Source organism: Myotis davidii, unplaced genomic scaffold, assembly GCF_000327345.1.
Source record: "Myotis davidii unplaced genomic scaffold, ASM32734v1 scaffold73, whole genome shotgun sequence".
NCBI classification, from domain to species: domain Eukaryota; kingdom Metazoa; phylum Chordata; class Mammalia; order Chiroptera; family Vespertilionidae; genus Myotis; species Myotis davidii.
Window position 1 is genome coordinate 7990819 of NW_006286675.1, and position 13266 is coordinate 8004084.

At 49.3% G+C, this 13266-nt stretch overlaps 1 protein-coding gene across 1 annotated transcript in view; it reads right to left on the bottom strand.

The window, feature by feature from the left end:
• PLEKHA7 (pleckstrin homology domain containing A7) overlaps positions 1-13266 on the bottom strand; it is an 89397-nt gene that overhangs the window by 14295 nt on the left and 61836 nt on the right. The window contains exons 13-17 of the mRNA XM_015560348.1: positions 10899-10979; positions 6677-6745; positions 6416-6496; positions 5179-5328; positions 4508-4609 (exon numbers count right to left, since the gene is read on the bottom strand). Of these exons, the coding sequence (XP_015415834.1) occupies positions 4508-4609; positions 5179-5328; positions 6416-6496; positions 6677-6745; positions 10899-10979 (483 nt within the window). The remainder of the gene's footprint in view (positions 1-4507; positions 4610-5178; positions 5329-6415; positions 6497-6676; positions 6746-10898; positions 10980-13266) is intronic.

Here is a 13266-nt window from a genome sequence, read left to right on the forward strand (position 1 = left end):
GAAAGAAAGACTGGCTGCCTGCCGCATAAGCCTCGACGGGCCAGGGATTAAGCCTGTAACTAGGCACATGCCCTTGACCGGAATCAAACCCAGAACCATTCAGTTGGAGGCCAACACTCCATCACTGAGCCAAACCAGCTATGGCAAAATGTTGTTTTTTAAAGAATTGGGAAAGAGCCAGGCTATAGGACCATAGGCACACTTGACAAGTCACAACCAAAACCGGCTGGGAAGAGGCCCTAGAAAGACGTGAGTGGGGTCTATAGTGGTTAAGGGATGGTGGGCATCTTTCAATAGAGTTGTTTAAACATCAAATAGACTATTCTTTCAGCTTTTAAATTACCATGGGGGAGGACAGAAAGTTTCACATCCCCGGCCACACTCAGCCAGAAGAGTTCCCGCATGCGCCATGCTTATGGCCATGTCTGATTCTACAAGTAGACAATGTGCTCCCCGATCCACCCCCAAGAGGCAAGTTCTCAGCAGATTCTTAGTACATGTATGTTGAATGATAAAGGACCAATCACATAAAGTCCCTGGTCAAATACTGTCCAACAGCCGTGACAACAGACATCCAAGGCCTCCCTCCTAGCAGCTCACACTCTCCCCACCTTTAATACACCAACGCACATCCTCAGGCAGACAAGCCAATAATGAACTTGCGGCTTGGCTCCTCACTGAAGCACAAGTGTCCTAAAGCAGACATGTGAGCCCAGAGTGTGGGTACAAGCTAACAGGGTTATCTCTAGAGCCAAGGCCCCCAGGCAGAGAACTGGCAGCAGGTGAAGGGGGAGCATGGGATTAGAATCAACTCCCCCCTCCCCTGGCAGTCTCCCTGGTACACTTCTCCTGCCAGTAGTTTGCAACCCTGCCCCCACTTTGCCCTTGTCACCCCACCCGTAAGAGAAGAGCAGAGAGGAGCGCAGGCCAGAGAACCTCTATCTTTCTCCAAGGGCGATGGAATTTCAGAACTTAATGACGAGGCAAAGGAAGCTTTTGGGGAGCAAGGCAGTGGGGTTTCATTCCTGCATCCTCATGCCAGGCTGGGCAGGATGGCTGCTGTGTACTACATTCAGCAAAGGCTTGACTCATTGGACACCTACAGGGAGCCTCGCCGCTCACGGTTACCCAGATGCTCTTTGATCCTCTGGCTTCCCCACCCAGGTGGCCATTAAAATCTTTATAAATAAAGCCACTCATCCTAATATATATAAAAAGCCAGGGGCCGTCACGACCGAAAACAACTGACGGACAACCAAACAGTAGGCTGCGTGGGGCGACCAGGCCAGCAGGGAGGGTAGTGAGGGGGAATCAGGCCGGCAGGGGATGGGGGGGGGATCAGTGAGGGGGGTGATCAGGCCAGCAGGCAGGTGAGTGGTTAGGAGCCAGCGGTACAGGATTATGAGAAGGATGTCCCCGAGGGGTCCCAGATTGGAGAGGGTGTAGGCTGGGCTGAGGGGACCCCTTCCCCCTGTGCACGAATTTTGTGCACTGGGCCTCTAGTCTGCAATAAAAAGGCTATGGATTTTCTCATAGCCAAACCTGGCTAAAGGGAGGCGAGCTTCCAGGCCCACTACTGAGAATGTGTGTATCTCCAGTGTTAATGATTTATTCAGGACTCTATTCAACAGCTTGCCTGGCCTTGAATACACCAAAGTGAACACAGAGTTTGCTCAAAGAAGGGCTTTGTGAGCTTCCGGTCACTGAGGTATCAGGGAAAGTGTGAGCAGGGCCACAAGGTAGATGCATATCGAGCAGCAGGGACCAGGCTCCAAACCGGCCTATGTTTCAGTCACTTACTGGGGAGTCTGTGACAAGACCTGTACATTGTACCCATTTGTGTTGTGGAGGGGAAAGAAGGTTTCTGGGCCTGCCCTACGTTACGCCACCATGAAATTTCTACAGTAAAAATACAATTGGCCCATAATCACATGAAGAGATGTTTAACCTACGAGGTAAGTAAATAAATGCAAATTAAAACAAGATGTCCTTTTTCAGCAAGTAGACTGGCAAAAACTAAAAAGAGTGATAACATCAAGTGCTGGCAAGGATGTGGGTAGACGGGTTCTGTACTTTCATTCATGTGGGTGGGAGGGCAAATGAGAACAGCCTTTTAGAGAGCGATCCGGCAGCGTCCAGCCACACGAAGATGTACACTCTTTTCAACCCAGAGTCTGCTCCTAGGGACCTGCCTTAGATGAACGCTCATAATGGAGCTTGAAAAGGCAGTGACACAGATGCTCACTTTTCTAAAAACAAAACACGGCCAATAACATTCAATGTCCCTCAGAGGAGGAATGGCTAAGCAAAGGAGGAACTGTCCAGACTACAACATTCTATGCAGCCATGAAGAACTAATTTAATTTCACTTAGACCAGTGATTTTCAACCTTTTTCATCTCGTGGCACACATAAACTAATTACTAAAATTCTGCGGCACAACAAAATATATATATTTTGCCGATCTGACAAAAAAAATAGGTATAATTTAGATTCACTCACACTAGACAGCTATTGTTGTGTTGGCCGTTGTCATTTTTTCATTTGACAATCTAAGGGAAAAGAGGTCAGTGCCATTGACTAAATTAGTCAGTGTCGCATGTTTTAAAAATTCTTATGGCATACCTTTTGAAAATCGCTGAATTAGACCAACAATGTTTCGTACAACTTTCTGAGGTTACGGAAATCTATCTGTGCTGTCCAATATAGCAGCCACTGGCCACGTGTGGCTACTGAGCAGTGGAAATGATTCTAGTGTGACTGAGGAATAAATTTTTAATGTTAATTTTAATTCAGTTATGTTTAAATTTAGGTAGCTACTGTATTGGGCAGCATAAACTTGGGGGTATCTTTCCTAGAAAGGTTGCCACCACATAAAGTTATGACAAAAAAGTGAGTTACTGGACAAGATGTTAGAATGATTCCTCTTTAAATAAACAGTCACCCTCAAATAAATTAAATAACTCTGTATGTGCACATGTTTGGAAATGCAAAGAAAATGGTTAGAAGGCGACTTTGCAAACTGGAGGCACTCATTACCCACAAGGGAGGTGGTGGTCTAGGGCAGAGGGAAGAGAAGCTTTTATTTTTTGGTTTTGCTTCTCATTGTTTGGACTTTTCTGAGAGACGTGTTCCCATGTGATTTGTACAATCATAGAAATATAAGGAATAAGAAGCTAAAAAAATTACTGCTAAAATTAATGTGGCTCATTGAAGCCCAAGAAGATGTGTATAACAGGACAGGACAGTTTAAGAAACTAGTAATTACAAACAATCGTGTGAAGGACTTTGTCAATAGTCACCTAGCATTTTCATGCCACTGTGCTAAGTGCTGGGGATACAAAACAGAATGGGAGAATGTTAGTCAGCTTGGATGAAGGGACATTATAGGAAAAATACAGCAGCAGCAGGAGACAGACAAGCTGGGGACCGAGCAGGCCTGTCCTGAGCCACAGGCAAGAGTCTCCACGTGGCCCTGGATTGGGCTCTCTAGACCCTGTGCCCAGTGGTCAGTGGGGGGACAGCAGGACCTGGGAAAAGCCTCCCAGTCCTGAATTTCCATCTCTTTTTGGGGTGAGGCTGATGTCAGGAGAGTCAGCATACTCATTAAATCACTTGAGTGAGAAGCCTTGGCTAGAACTAGTGCATCCATGAGTAAGCCAAGCACCAAAACTGGCCTAGCTGAATTAACGCTCGCTGAACTCAAAATCAAATCCACGGGGCCTGAAAGAGGAGATAGAGACCTGAAGCTGGGTTCAAAAGCAGGTTACTTTCCATTTTTAAAATGTTGAGGGTGGCACCTGGTTGGGCACCACAGTGAGGGAACAAACGCTGGGCATCTGAGGACTGGACCGGGAGGAAGGAAACCACACAGGGCCTTTCTTCCCTCACCTTTGGGGGCGAGGCAGTTGCCAACAGGTGGCCTGGTTTTTAAGGATAGAGGACGCTGGGCCCTGAGGCTGCCTTTCCTGAGGAGGGCAGGGGCCACGGCGATGGGTATCTCCTAGCCTGGCACCTCCTGGATTCACACTACCTCCTCAGGTGAAGGCTCGATAGCATCTATCTTCAGCAATCAGAGGCTGGAAGGAAGGGGGCGGGGCTGTCCGCTGCTGTCTCAGTGAATAGACAGGAGCCAAGATGGGCCAAGAACCAACAGATGAGGCCCAGCAATCAGGATTTTAAAAAGATTCCCAGGTGATTCTAATGTGCAGCCAAGGTTAAGAACCACTGCTCTAGGGTCTCTGCGAGGGTCTCAAGGTTGGCATTTGTCTCCTCTTGGGGCTGTTTTTCCAAATGTAAAACCCTTATAAACACGCCCCAGAATGTGTCTAAAAGCAGAGAGGTGGGAACTGTGGGGAGGCAGGGCATCACAGCCTTGCTGGGGGAAGGATCCCAGAGGGAAACCTTGGGGAGGTGAGCAGGCTGAGCCCCGGTAGAGGAGAGAAGGCCCAGGGTGGGGCTCCCCCAAGGAATCAGAGCCCAGGACGGGGGGAGAGCCCTTGAGCCACCTGGAAAAAGAAGGCCCTTCGGTGCTGCTCCTGCAGGGTCTGCTTCAGCTGCGCCACGTCGCTCTCCAGCTTCAGGTATTCGTTCCAGGCGTTTTCCATCTCCTGTTGGCCAAGGAAACGCTCCGGGTCCTAGCTATCCTTGCCCCCAGAAGCCCATGCCCACCTGTGCTCCTGACCACAGCCGGCCCCCCCAGGGGCAGAGGAAGAGAGCCCTGCAGGTCTGGTGGGACTTGTGAGAGAGACATGGGTTATCTTCTCACTCACGCTCTGACCCTGGCCATCTGCCCTGTCCCCTCCTCCACCCTTGGGAACACTTTGGTTCCCAGGCCTGGAAGAAAGGGGCCTGCACCACATCAGATGGATAGGTCAAGTGGAAATTCTGACATCTTAGAATTAACGCAGATCAGGGAAAAGCCTACAGGCTGCTCTGAGAAATCTGGCCCCCTGGGTGTCACTGTAGTCATGCAGGAGTCGCTGATGGAAAGGACCCTAAGGCACCTTGGACACATCACCCCTGGACAGGGTAAGCTACTGCCAGGAGGCAGCCTGCTACCCCAAGACTCTTGCCCCTGGCCGCCAATTCAGTTACAGCTGGGGAGATGAGAAGAGCAGCCCCTCTGCCCAGCCCAGCCTGAGGGAAGTGCGCGCCGCCTGCCACAGCCTCTACGCACAGTGGACTCTCTGGAGAGCTCCGCCCGGATGTGGACCAGGTCCTCCTGCAGCAACCTCTGCTGACAGGCGATCTTGTCCAGGTGCTGGGGCTGGTCTCGGTACTGCTCCATCTGTCTGTGCAGCACCTCCAGCACGGACTCCAGCTGGTCCTACCGGGCGAGGGTCAAAGAGCAAGGTCATAAAGGACAGTCCCTGGAGGCCTCCCACACACACCAGAAACTAAACAGAATGGCAAGACCTAATCGTTGACTGAGGGCCAGTGTCCAGCTGGGGCCTGAGGGTCAGGGTCTCTGAATCCTGCTCTGACTCTGTCCACTGGGTGGGCTGGGCAAGTCACCTAACAGCTATGTGCCTCAGTTCCCTTGTGTACAAAATGGGCACAAGGCTACCAACTCCTTATGGAATCAATGATGAGGATAAATCAGAGTCCAGGAAAACTCTTTAAGGTCTTAGGACAAAGGCCATGTTATAAACCTTCAACATCACAAATATAACACCTTGACAAAACGCAACGAAGAAAAAAATTCACATTAAGTGTCTAAGAGACCAAACATTGGTGCCCCCCAACTCTGCCCGGCCCATTTCTGCCCTTCCATCCAGACTGTTTCCTCCATAGCCCAGATCCTAGGGGGCCCTCCTCTTCCAGGCTCACCTCACCAGGCCTCCAGGGAGAGGTGGGCCAGAGCAGAATTAAGGGGTAGGAGGAGGAGGGCAGTGGTATTAGGTCAAGGTCTCCCTATAAGGCTGTGGTTCTTAACCTTCCTAATGCTGCGACCCTTCAATATAGTTCCTCATGTTGTGGTGACCCCCAACCATAAAATTATTTTCGTTGCTACTTCATAACTGTAATTTTGCTACTGTTATGAATCGTAATGTAAATATCTGATATGCAGGATGTATTTTCATTGTTACAAATTGAACATAATTAAAGCATAGTGATTAATCACAAAAACAATATGTAATTATATATGTGTTTTCCGATGGTCTTAGGCGACCCCTGTGAAAGGGTCATTCAACTCCCAAAGGGGTCGCGGCCCACAGGTTGAGAACCACTGCTATCAGATTTCCTCAACGTTCAGAAAGAACCGCCCTCCTCCCCCAAGAAACACTCTTTAAACCCAAAGACATTGTTCTGAATAAACTAACACCGGTTGTTCGATACCATCCTGTCTATGACTGTGAAAAGACAAACCTCCTACCCCACCCAGCCTAAGATTATGCAAAACTGATACATACTTTGTTCTCCTTGAGGGCACGTATCTTGTCTTCCAAGTCCTGGAGGATCCTGTCTTGTTCACAGAAGATGCTCAGTTTGACCTGTGAGCAAGAACAGGTTGGAGAGGGCCTGGGATGATGAGGAAAGGGCATGGCCTTGGAGTGTAAACAGGAAGCCTCCGGCTACAGAACCCTCCAAACCCTCCTGAAGCTGCCCACCCGGGGCTGGGGACAGCAGGCAGCCGACGGAGCGAGCGGGCAGCGACCACTCAGTTCACTCACGTCAATGTCGCTCTCGGCAATCTTCACTGGTTTCAGGCTTCGATCCTTGAGAAGGTCCCGGCCTGTCATCTGCGAGGTGAACAAGGTGAAGGAGATTTAACCACAGGGTTGGGATCCAAACTCCGGAAGGAAAGTGAGCCCCGCGATGGATGGGTGTGGAAGTCTTGGCAGCGGCAGGCAGGGTCATAGCGCAGGAAAGGCAAAACTGAGGCAATATCTGCTTCATTTTCAGCCCATTTCATTTTAGGAAAAAACTGAAACCTTTTCAAGATTCTAGTAGCGAACATATTTGCCAATGATACCACCGATAAGGGGTTAATTTCCAACATTTACAGGGAATTCATGAAACTTAACAAAAGGAAGATAAACAATCCAATAAAAAAATGGGCAACGGACCTAGATAGACACTTTTCAAAAGAGGACATACAGAAGGCCGAAAGGCATATGAAAACCTGCTCAAAGTCACTAATTATACGAGAGATGCAAATCAAAACAACAATGCGTTATCATCTCACACCTGTCAGAATGGCTATCATCAACAAATCAACAAACAACAAGTGTTGGAGAGGATGCGGAGAAAAAGGACCCCTTCTGCACTGCTGGTGGAAATGCAGACTGCTGCAGCCTCTGTGGAGAACAGTATGCTTAGTGAAATAAGCCAGTCAGAGAAAGATAAATACCACATGATCTCACTCATTTGTGAATTATAGAGAACAAAATAGACTGATGAAAAGGGACAGACCCAAAGACTGAGAAACAGCGATCAGGCTATCAATCCCCAGAAGGGAAGTAGGGGAGGGCGGGGGTAAGGGGAAGAGATCAACCGAAGGACTTGTTTACATGTATATAAGCCAAACCAATGGACATGGACGACAGGGGGATGGGAGCATGAGGGTGTGTGCGGGGGGAGGCTGCGGGTTAATGGGGGGGATAAGGACACATTTGTAATACCTTAACTAATAATAAAAAAAAAATGGAAAAAAAAAGATTCTAGTAGCACTTGTAAATTTCTCAAACTAAAGGGAACACAGATATTCAAATTATAGCATCGTCAACTACAGCAGTTTCTATTTGCTCAAAATCAGTATGAATCTTGGAAGATTTGTCACTGATAAGAGAGTTTTCCTACTGAATCTGGAGTCAAACACTAGTGCCTGAAGTCCAGGGCAGTGGGGTGGGTGGACCAGGAGGAACGAACAAATCCCCGGGACAATGTCAAGCCTTAGTTTCAGGCAGTGTCTGGGTAGCCCACCTCCCCGTGAGTAAGGTCAGCCTTCCCGACTCTAACGATCTGGGAAGAGGACCTGGCCAAGGGAAGAAGGAATCTGGGTAATTCCTGGTTGGGGCTTTCAAGCGATCCTGAAATAACTGATGTTGGGCCGTACTTGTATATTACCCCGTCCTCTCAAGACAGGAAGCCACAAAGCAATAAATAAAAATCACCCAAACTTATGGGCAGGTGGAATTTCACATTTCCCATCCCCCCCCTTGACCCAACGTGCGCAACAAGTTTCCCATCCCTCTCTGACCCCTACGAAGCTAAACCTAACTCTTTAGCCTATGTTTTCATTTCCTTAAATATCATTTCTTGCCAAAAGCTGTGCAGGGGGAAGAGAGGCGATTTACACAGATGCCCTCCCCCTATGGCCAAGCCATGGGCAGGAACCGCCCAGTGGCCAAGATAGGTGGTGTTGTGTCCCAGTGTTTTGGCCCTTGCTTTCTCCCTACTCCATCTGGGAGGTCCACTAAGTTTGTGAATGTGAATCAGAAGTAGAAATATATTGGCAAGCATTTCCTTCAGAACTCAAGCCCCCCCCCCCACCCCATGTGTCCAATTGTTCTATACTCCCTCTCCTTGACAATCATTATCAGCAAAGGTCAAGGTCAAAGGAGAATGCCTTCTCCATCCATGCCTTGGCCTGAGGACTGAGTCTGGCTGCAGACCCGCCCCCACCCATTCCCAGGCTCCCTTTGGCCACACAGTAGAGGGCAGGGGCCACTGTCTTATTTATCTCAGTAAAGTCAGCCCTGAACACCAGGCCTGGCACTGAAGGGCACTTGACAAAGGCTCCTTGCACTGCAAGTAGGTCAAAGGGTAATACTGGTAAGTCAGTGCTGTCGAGTTCCTGGAAAAAAATGGAACTCCAGCCAAATTCTGCTCTTCAAACTGACAGATGATGTGTACATACACATATACACACAGTCACGGAACACACTGACTCCAGCAACAATCCACAAACAAACAGGCAGAAGGGGAGAGGGAGGCGGTGGAATTAATCCTGGTGAGCCACAAACAGCTGAACTTCCCAGGTAGGACTTGGGCCTTTAAACTCAGGGGAACCCAGCAGGTGAACGCAGTGGAGTCTTCACTCTGTGCACAGTCCTTCATCAAAGCAGAGGGCAGAGCTTGCCTACCCTCTACGGGGCTGACACTCGGCTCATTTCCCAGGAAGAAATCATGTTCAAAATGAGATATGCTTTGGGGACTTTTCCTCCCGGCAAAACTCTTCCCCGTTTATCACTGAAGCTTTTTACAGATGAGATCTTTTCGATACTGAAATAGCGAGGCAGAGAATCTAATTGAGTGATGCCTCGTTTATCCAGCACCACCAGGAATTAAGTGAGGGATTCTACACAACAAGGGCATTTTGAGAAAGCCGAACCTTTTCAATTTTTTTTGGTGGAGTGCTAACGAAAAGTATGCCCTTCACTGCCATCACAGAATGATGAAAATACATATATATATATTCATTCAACCGTTTATGGGGGGATGAGTCAATCATTATAAAAAATCAGTAATATAGAATTTCTTAGAAGCTATTGGCCCTTGATTAAGTACTCCCAAATTTCTGTGATTTCATGTCCATTTTAGATGGACATGTAATGTTTCTTTTTCTCTCTTGGGGTATTAGCACTCCTTCTTTTCAAAAAAGTAACTTTCCCGTATGCCCTTTCAATGTGCTGCTCTTAAGGTGCTATGAGTTAGGAATTCAAACTCAGGCTGAGTCTCTTAGGATTAGAAATTCAATGCAGGTGACATTCTTGCTGTTTTCCCGTCTCCCTCTCTGTAGCTGTTTGGTGCCCTTCTAGGGAGATGCTCCCACACCTGTGTCTCCCACAACAAGGGCCTTAGTACATCAGATGAAACGTTCTGTCTCCCCTCACTAGGAACTAACCCAATTAGGGGTGACTGTCAGACTGTGACCTACTTTCTCTGCATCCTCAAAGCCCAGCCAGGGCCCATCATACTGAGGATATTTGGGAAATGTTTGCTTAGTGAGTCTGTGAGCTGGCTGTCCTCAGGGCCTAAGCCCTGAGTAAAGGCCACAGGTTTTAGAGCTGGGCTTTGTGATCGCGTCCACACAGCTCAGAGGCCCTTGAAGCTTCTGAATTTAGCTGTCCCAGAGAGCCGAGACGACTATGAAATATCCACAAGAAGTGTATGACATCTACTTCCCCTTTTAAAACTGTTCTTTGTGTTAGCAATGTTTAAATCCACTGACAACATCAAGTGTCAGTTCAAATGGTCTCTGCATCAGAAAGGCACTGAAGGTGACCCAGCCCTCCTACTCCCCTCCACCACCTCCCAGGACACCCCTTCTCAGGGCTCAGGATGACCAGGAGTAGCAACTGCCTCACAACCCGCACCCTCCCTTGAAAGCGACAAAAGCTGGCCGTGTTCCAGGCGCTACTTCTCCATCGGTCAAAGCAAGGGGTGGGAGGTCCTATTTTGTTCTAGTCCAGCTCCAGACATCAGCACCCGGCCCCGAAGAAGAGCCACCTTAATTTAATGCAGGTCCACGGTGGGACCCAAGGACACCCAGCTCCTCCACGATGACCAGGAACAACCGCTCCCTCCCAAGGCTCACGCTCGACTACCCAGGCCATGCTGGTCTCTGTCTAGGCCAGGCCTCGCTGTGGCGGCAGATGAGGGAGAATGGGACATGACACAGCTGGAAGCAAAGCTGGGCGAGCCCCGCCCCCACCCCGCCACCCTGTGGCAGCACAAAAGATGGAATCACAGGACAGTACGGATGAGAGGCTCAGCCTGGTGCACCAGCCAACACGCTGACGGGAGCTTAAGAGAAAGCAAATTTGTGTTAGCAATGTTTAAATCTCCTGGGGTGGCCAGGAGAGCTCCTGGTTAAGCACGTGATGGAATAGGCACTGAGCCAGAAGCATGGAATGGCCCCGCCTGGAGACACAGGTCAGATCATCTTACGCGTCTCCTGGGCCGCCAGCCCTGTGCTGACTTCTTCAGCACTCTGTAAAGCACGTTGATCAAAGGTTCGTTATTTTTTATCTGTTCCAAACAGAAAGGCAAACACAACAAAACGTCACAGGTGAGACATCAAACAACACTTGAAGGAGCCAGAATTTGGGGAACTGGCAAGGGGACCCTGAAGGAGGATGTGTTATATGCGGTCCAGTGACTGGGACTCAGTCCTCGTGCTGGCTTCCCAGCTGGTGGGCCTTTCTGGAGTTCAGTTCCCTCGTCTATAAAACAGGGGATGGTAAGCTCTGCCTGAAGGACCTCCGTGCAGGCTAGTTTACGTGAGAGCCGAGTTCCGTGCCCACTTGATCCTGGGTTCTTTGAAAAGCAACTTTGCTGTCTCCTTCGTCCTCCCTCATCACATACTGTCATTTAGAGCTGAGTAATCCTTAGTCCCGCAGACCCTCGCCTCCACGCTGTGCTGCACCTGCAGCTAAGGCACCATGTCTCACCCAGGATCCCAGTGCTGGCAGCTGCTTTGAGGGAAGACTGTCCTCACTGGCTCAGACAGTGGGTCTCAACCCTGGCTGGGGCACTTGCAATGACTCAGAAACCTGAACAGATACTGATGCCCAAGTCCCAGTCTGAGACTCGAATGTAGCTGGTTTGGGGCGGGGCCCGGGCATTGGGACGCTCAAAAGCCCTCCTGGGGGATTCTAATGTGCAGCCAGGATTGGGAATGACGACTCCACAACAGTGGCTCTTAAACGTTATGGTGCTTCAAAATCACCCGGAGGGCTTGTTAATGCAGGGGTGGGCAAAAGTAGGTTTACAGTTGTGAGTAACATTGTTTTGTGTGAATAAAGCTACATCCTGCATCTTTCTCCATACGAACAACTGTAAGCCCTGTATACAGATCTGCTGGGCCCCACCCCCAGCAGTCCTCACTGAGCTGGAGCTGGTCTGGGGCAGGCCTCGAGCCTCAGGATTTTGCAGTTCCAGCAAATTTCCTGGCATGGCTGATGCCGCAGGCCTGGCATCACACTTCCAGAACCAGTGCTTTGAAACAATATCCCTCAACCGTGGCCACACATCAGAAACACTGAGGGAGATTTTGTTTGTTTTTAAGAGCAATACCTGAGTGTAATCAATTCAATCAGAGCCGCTAAGGCAGTGGTTCTCAACCTGTGGGTCGCGACCCCTTTGGGGGTCGAACGACCCTTTCACAGGGGTCGCCTAAGACCATCGGAAAACACATATATAATTACATATTGTTTTTGTGATTAATCACTATGCTTTAATTATGTTCCATTTGTAACAATGAAATTGGGGGTCACCACAACATGAGGAACTGTATTAAAGGGTCGCGGCATTAGGAAGGTTGAGACACTGCGCTAAGGGATGGGACCCAAGCAGCGATGCTCAATTAAAGAGCTCCCCGGGTTGTTCTGGTTCATGGCCAGAGTTAATAATCTCTCCTCCAGAACAACCAGACCTCAAACTTCATATGCACAAGAATTGCCCCAAAGCTTGATTTTTAAAAAAGACAGAATTCTGGACACCATCTCTAGAGATTCTAATTCAGCAGAATCCCAGACTTGCAATGATTTATCGAGCTCCCAGGGGGTCCTGCAGCAGGTGGTGCCCAGACCACACCATGAGGAACTTCGCTCTGGACGCTGACTGCGGAACAGACCTGAACAGGGAAGCCCCGATCACAGGCTCAAACCATCAGGAAGGGCCTGGGAGCCAGGCACCTGGAGCCACTGGTGACATGCTCCTCACCAGGGACAAGCACCTTTCTGGAGCTGACTGCTACCTACTCTACCCACAAAGGCATCAGCTGAGCAGCTGGCAGACACCCTCCCCTCTGCCTCCCTTCCCAGCTGTGTTTCATGGCTGCGTAAAAACAGTTCAAGCTGTCAACAACAGGGAACCCCCAGGCCCCACTGCAGACCCAGCCGGGGTGTAGGGTCTTAAAGTGCAGAACTTCGATGCTAGAAGTACAATTCAGCGAATGCACCTTTAGGGCAGGTGAACTGCATGGTACACGGAAGGAAGGTGGCAGGTGTGCAGTGAGTCAGTGGGTTGAATCCCAGCCGTGTGACTGCAGAAGTCACCCCTCTGATATGTGGATTCCTGGTTGATAAGGTGGGGATAATAATTCCTATTGCGTTGCTCAAGGATGCTGAGAGGATTAAGTGAGATAAGAACACCGGGTGCCCAAACACTGCCAGGCAGAGAGAAACGCCTAATCTATGTGGAGCCCTTTCCACCATGTCACCGCCAGCTAAAACGCCAGAGAAGTAAACGTTTCCCAAAAGAACATTAAACAAAGTGTCTGCTAAGACAGTGGCGTGCACCTTTGTGGGATCGC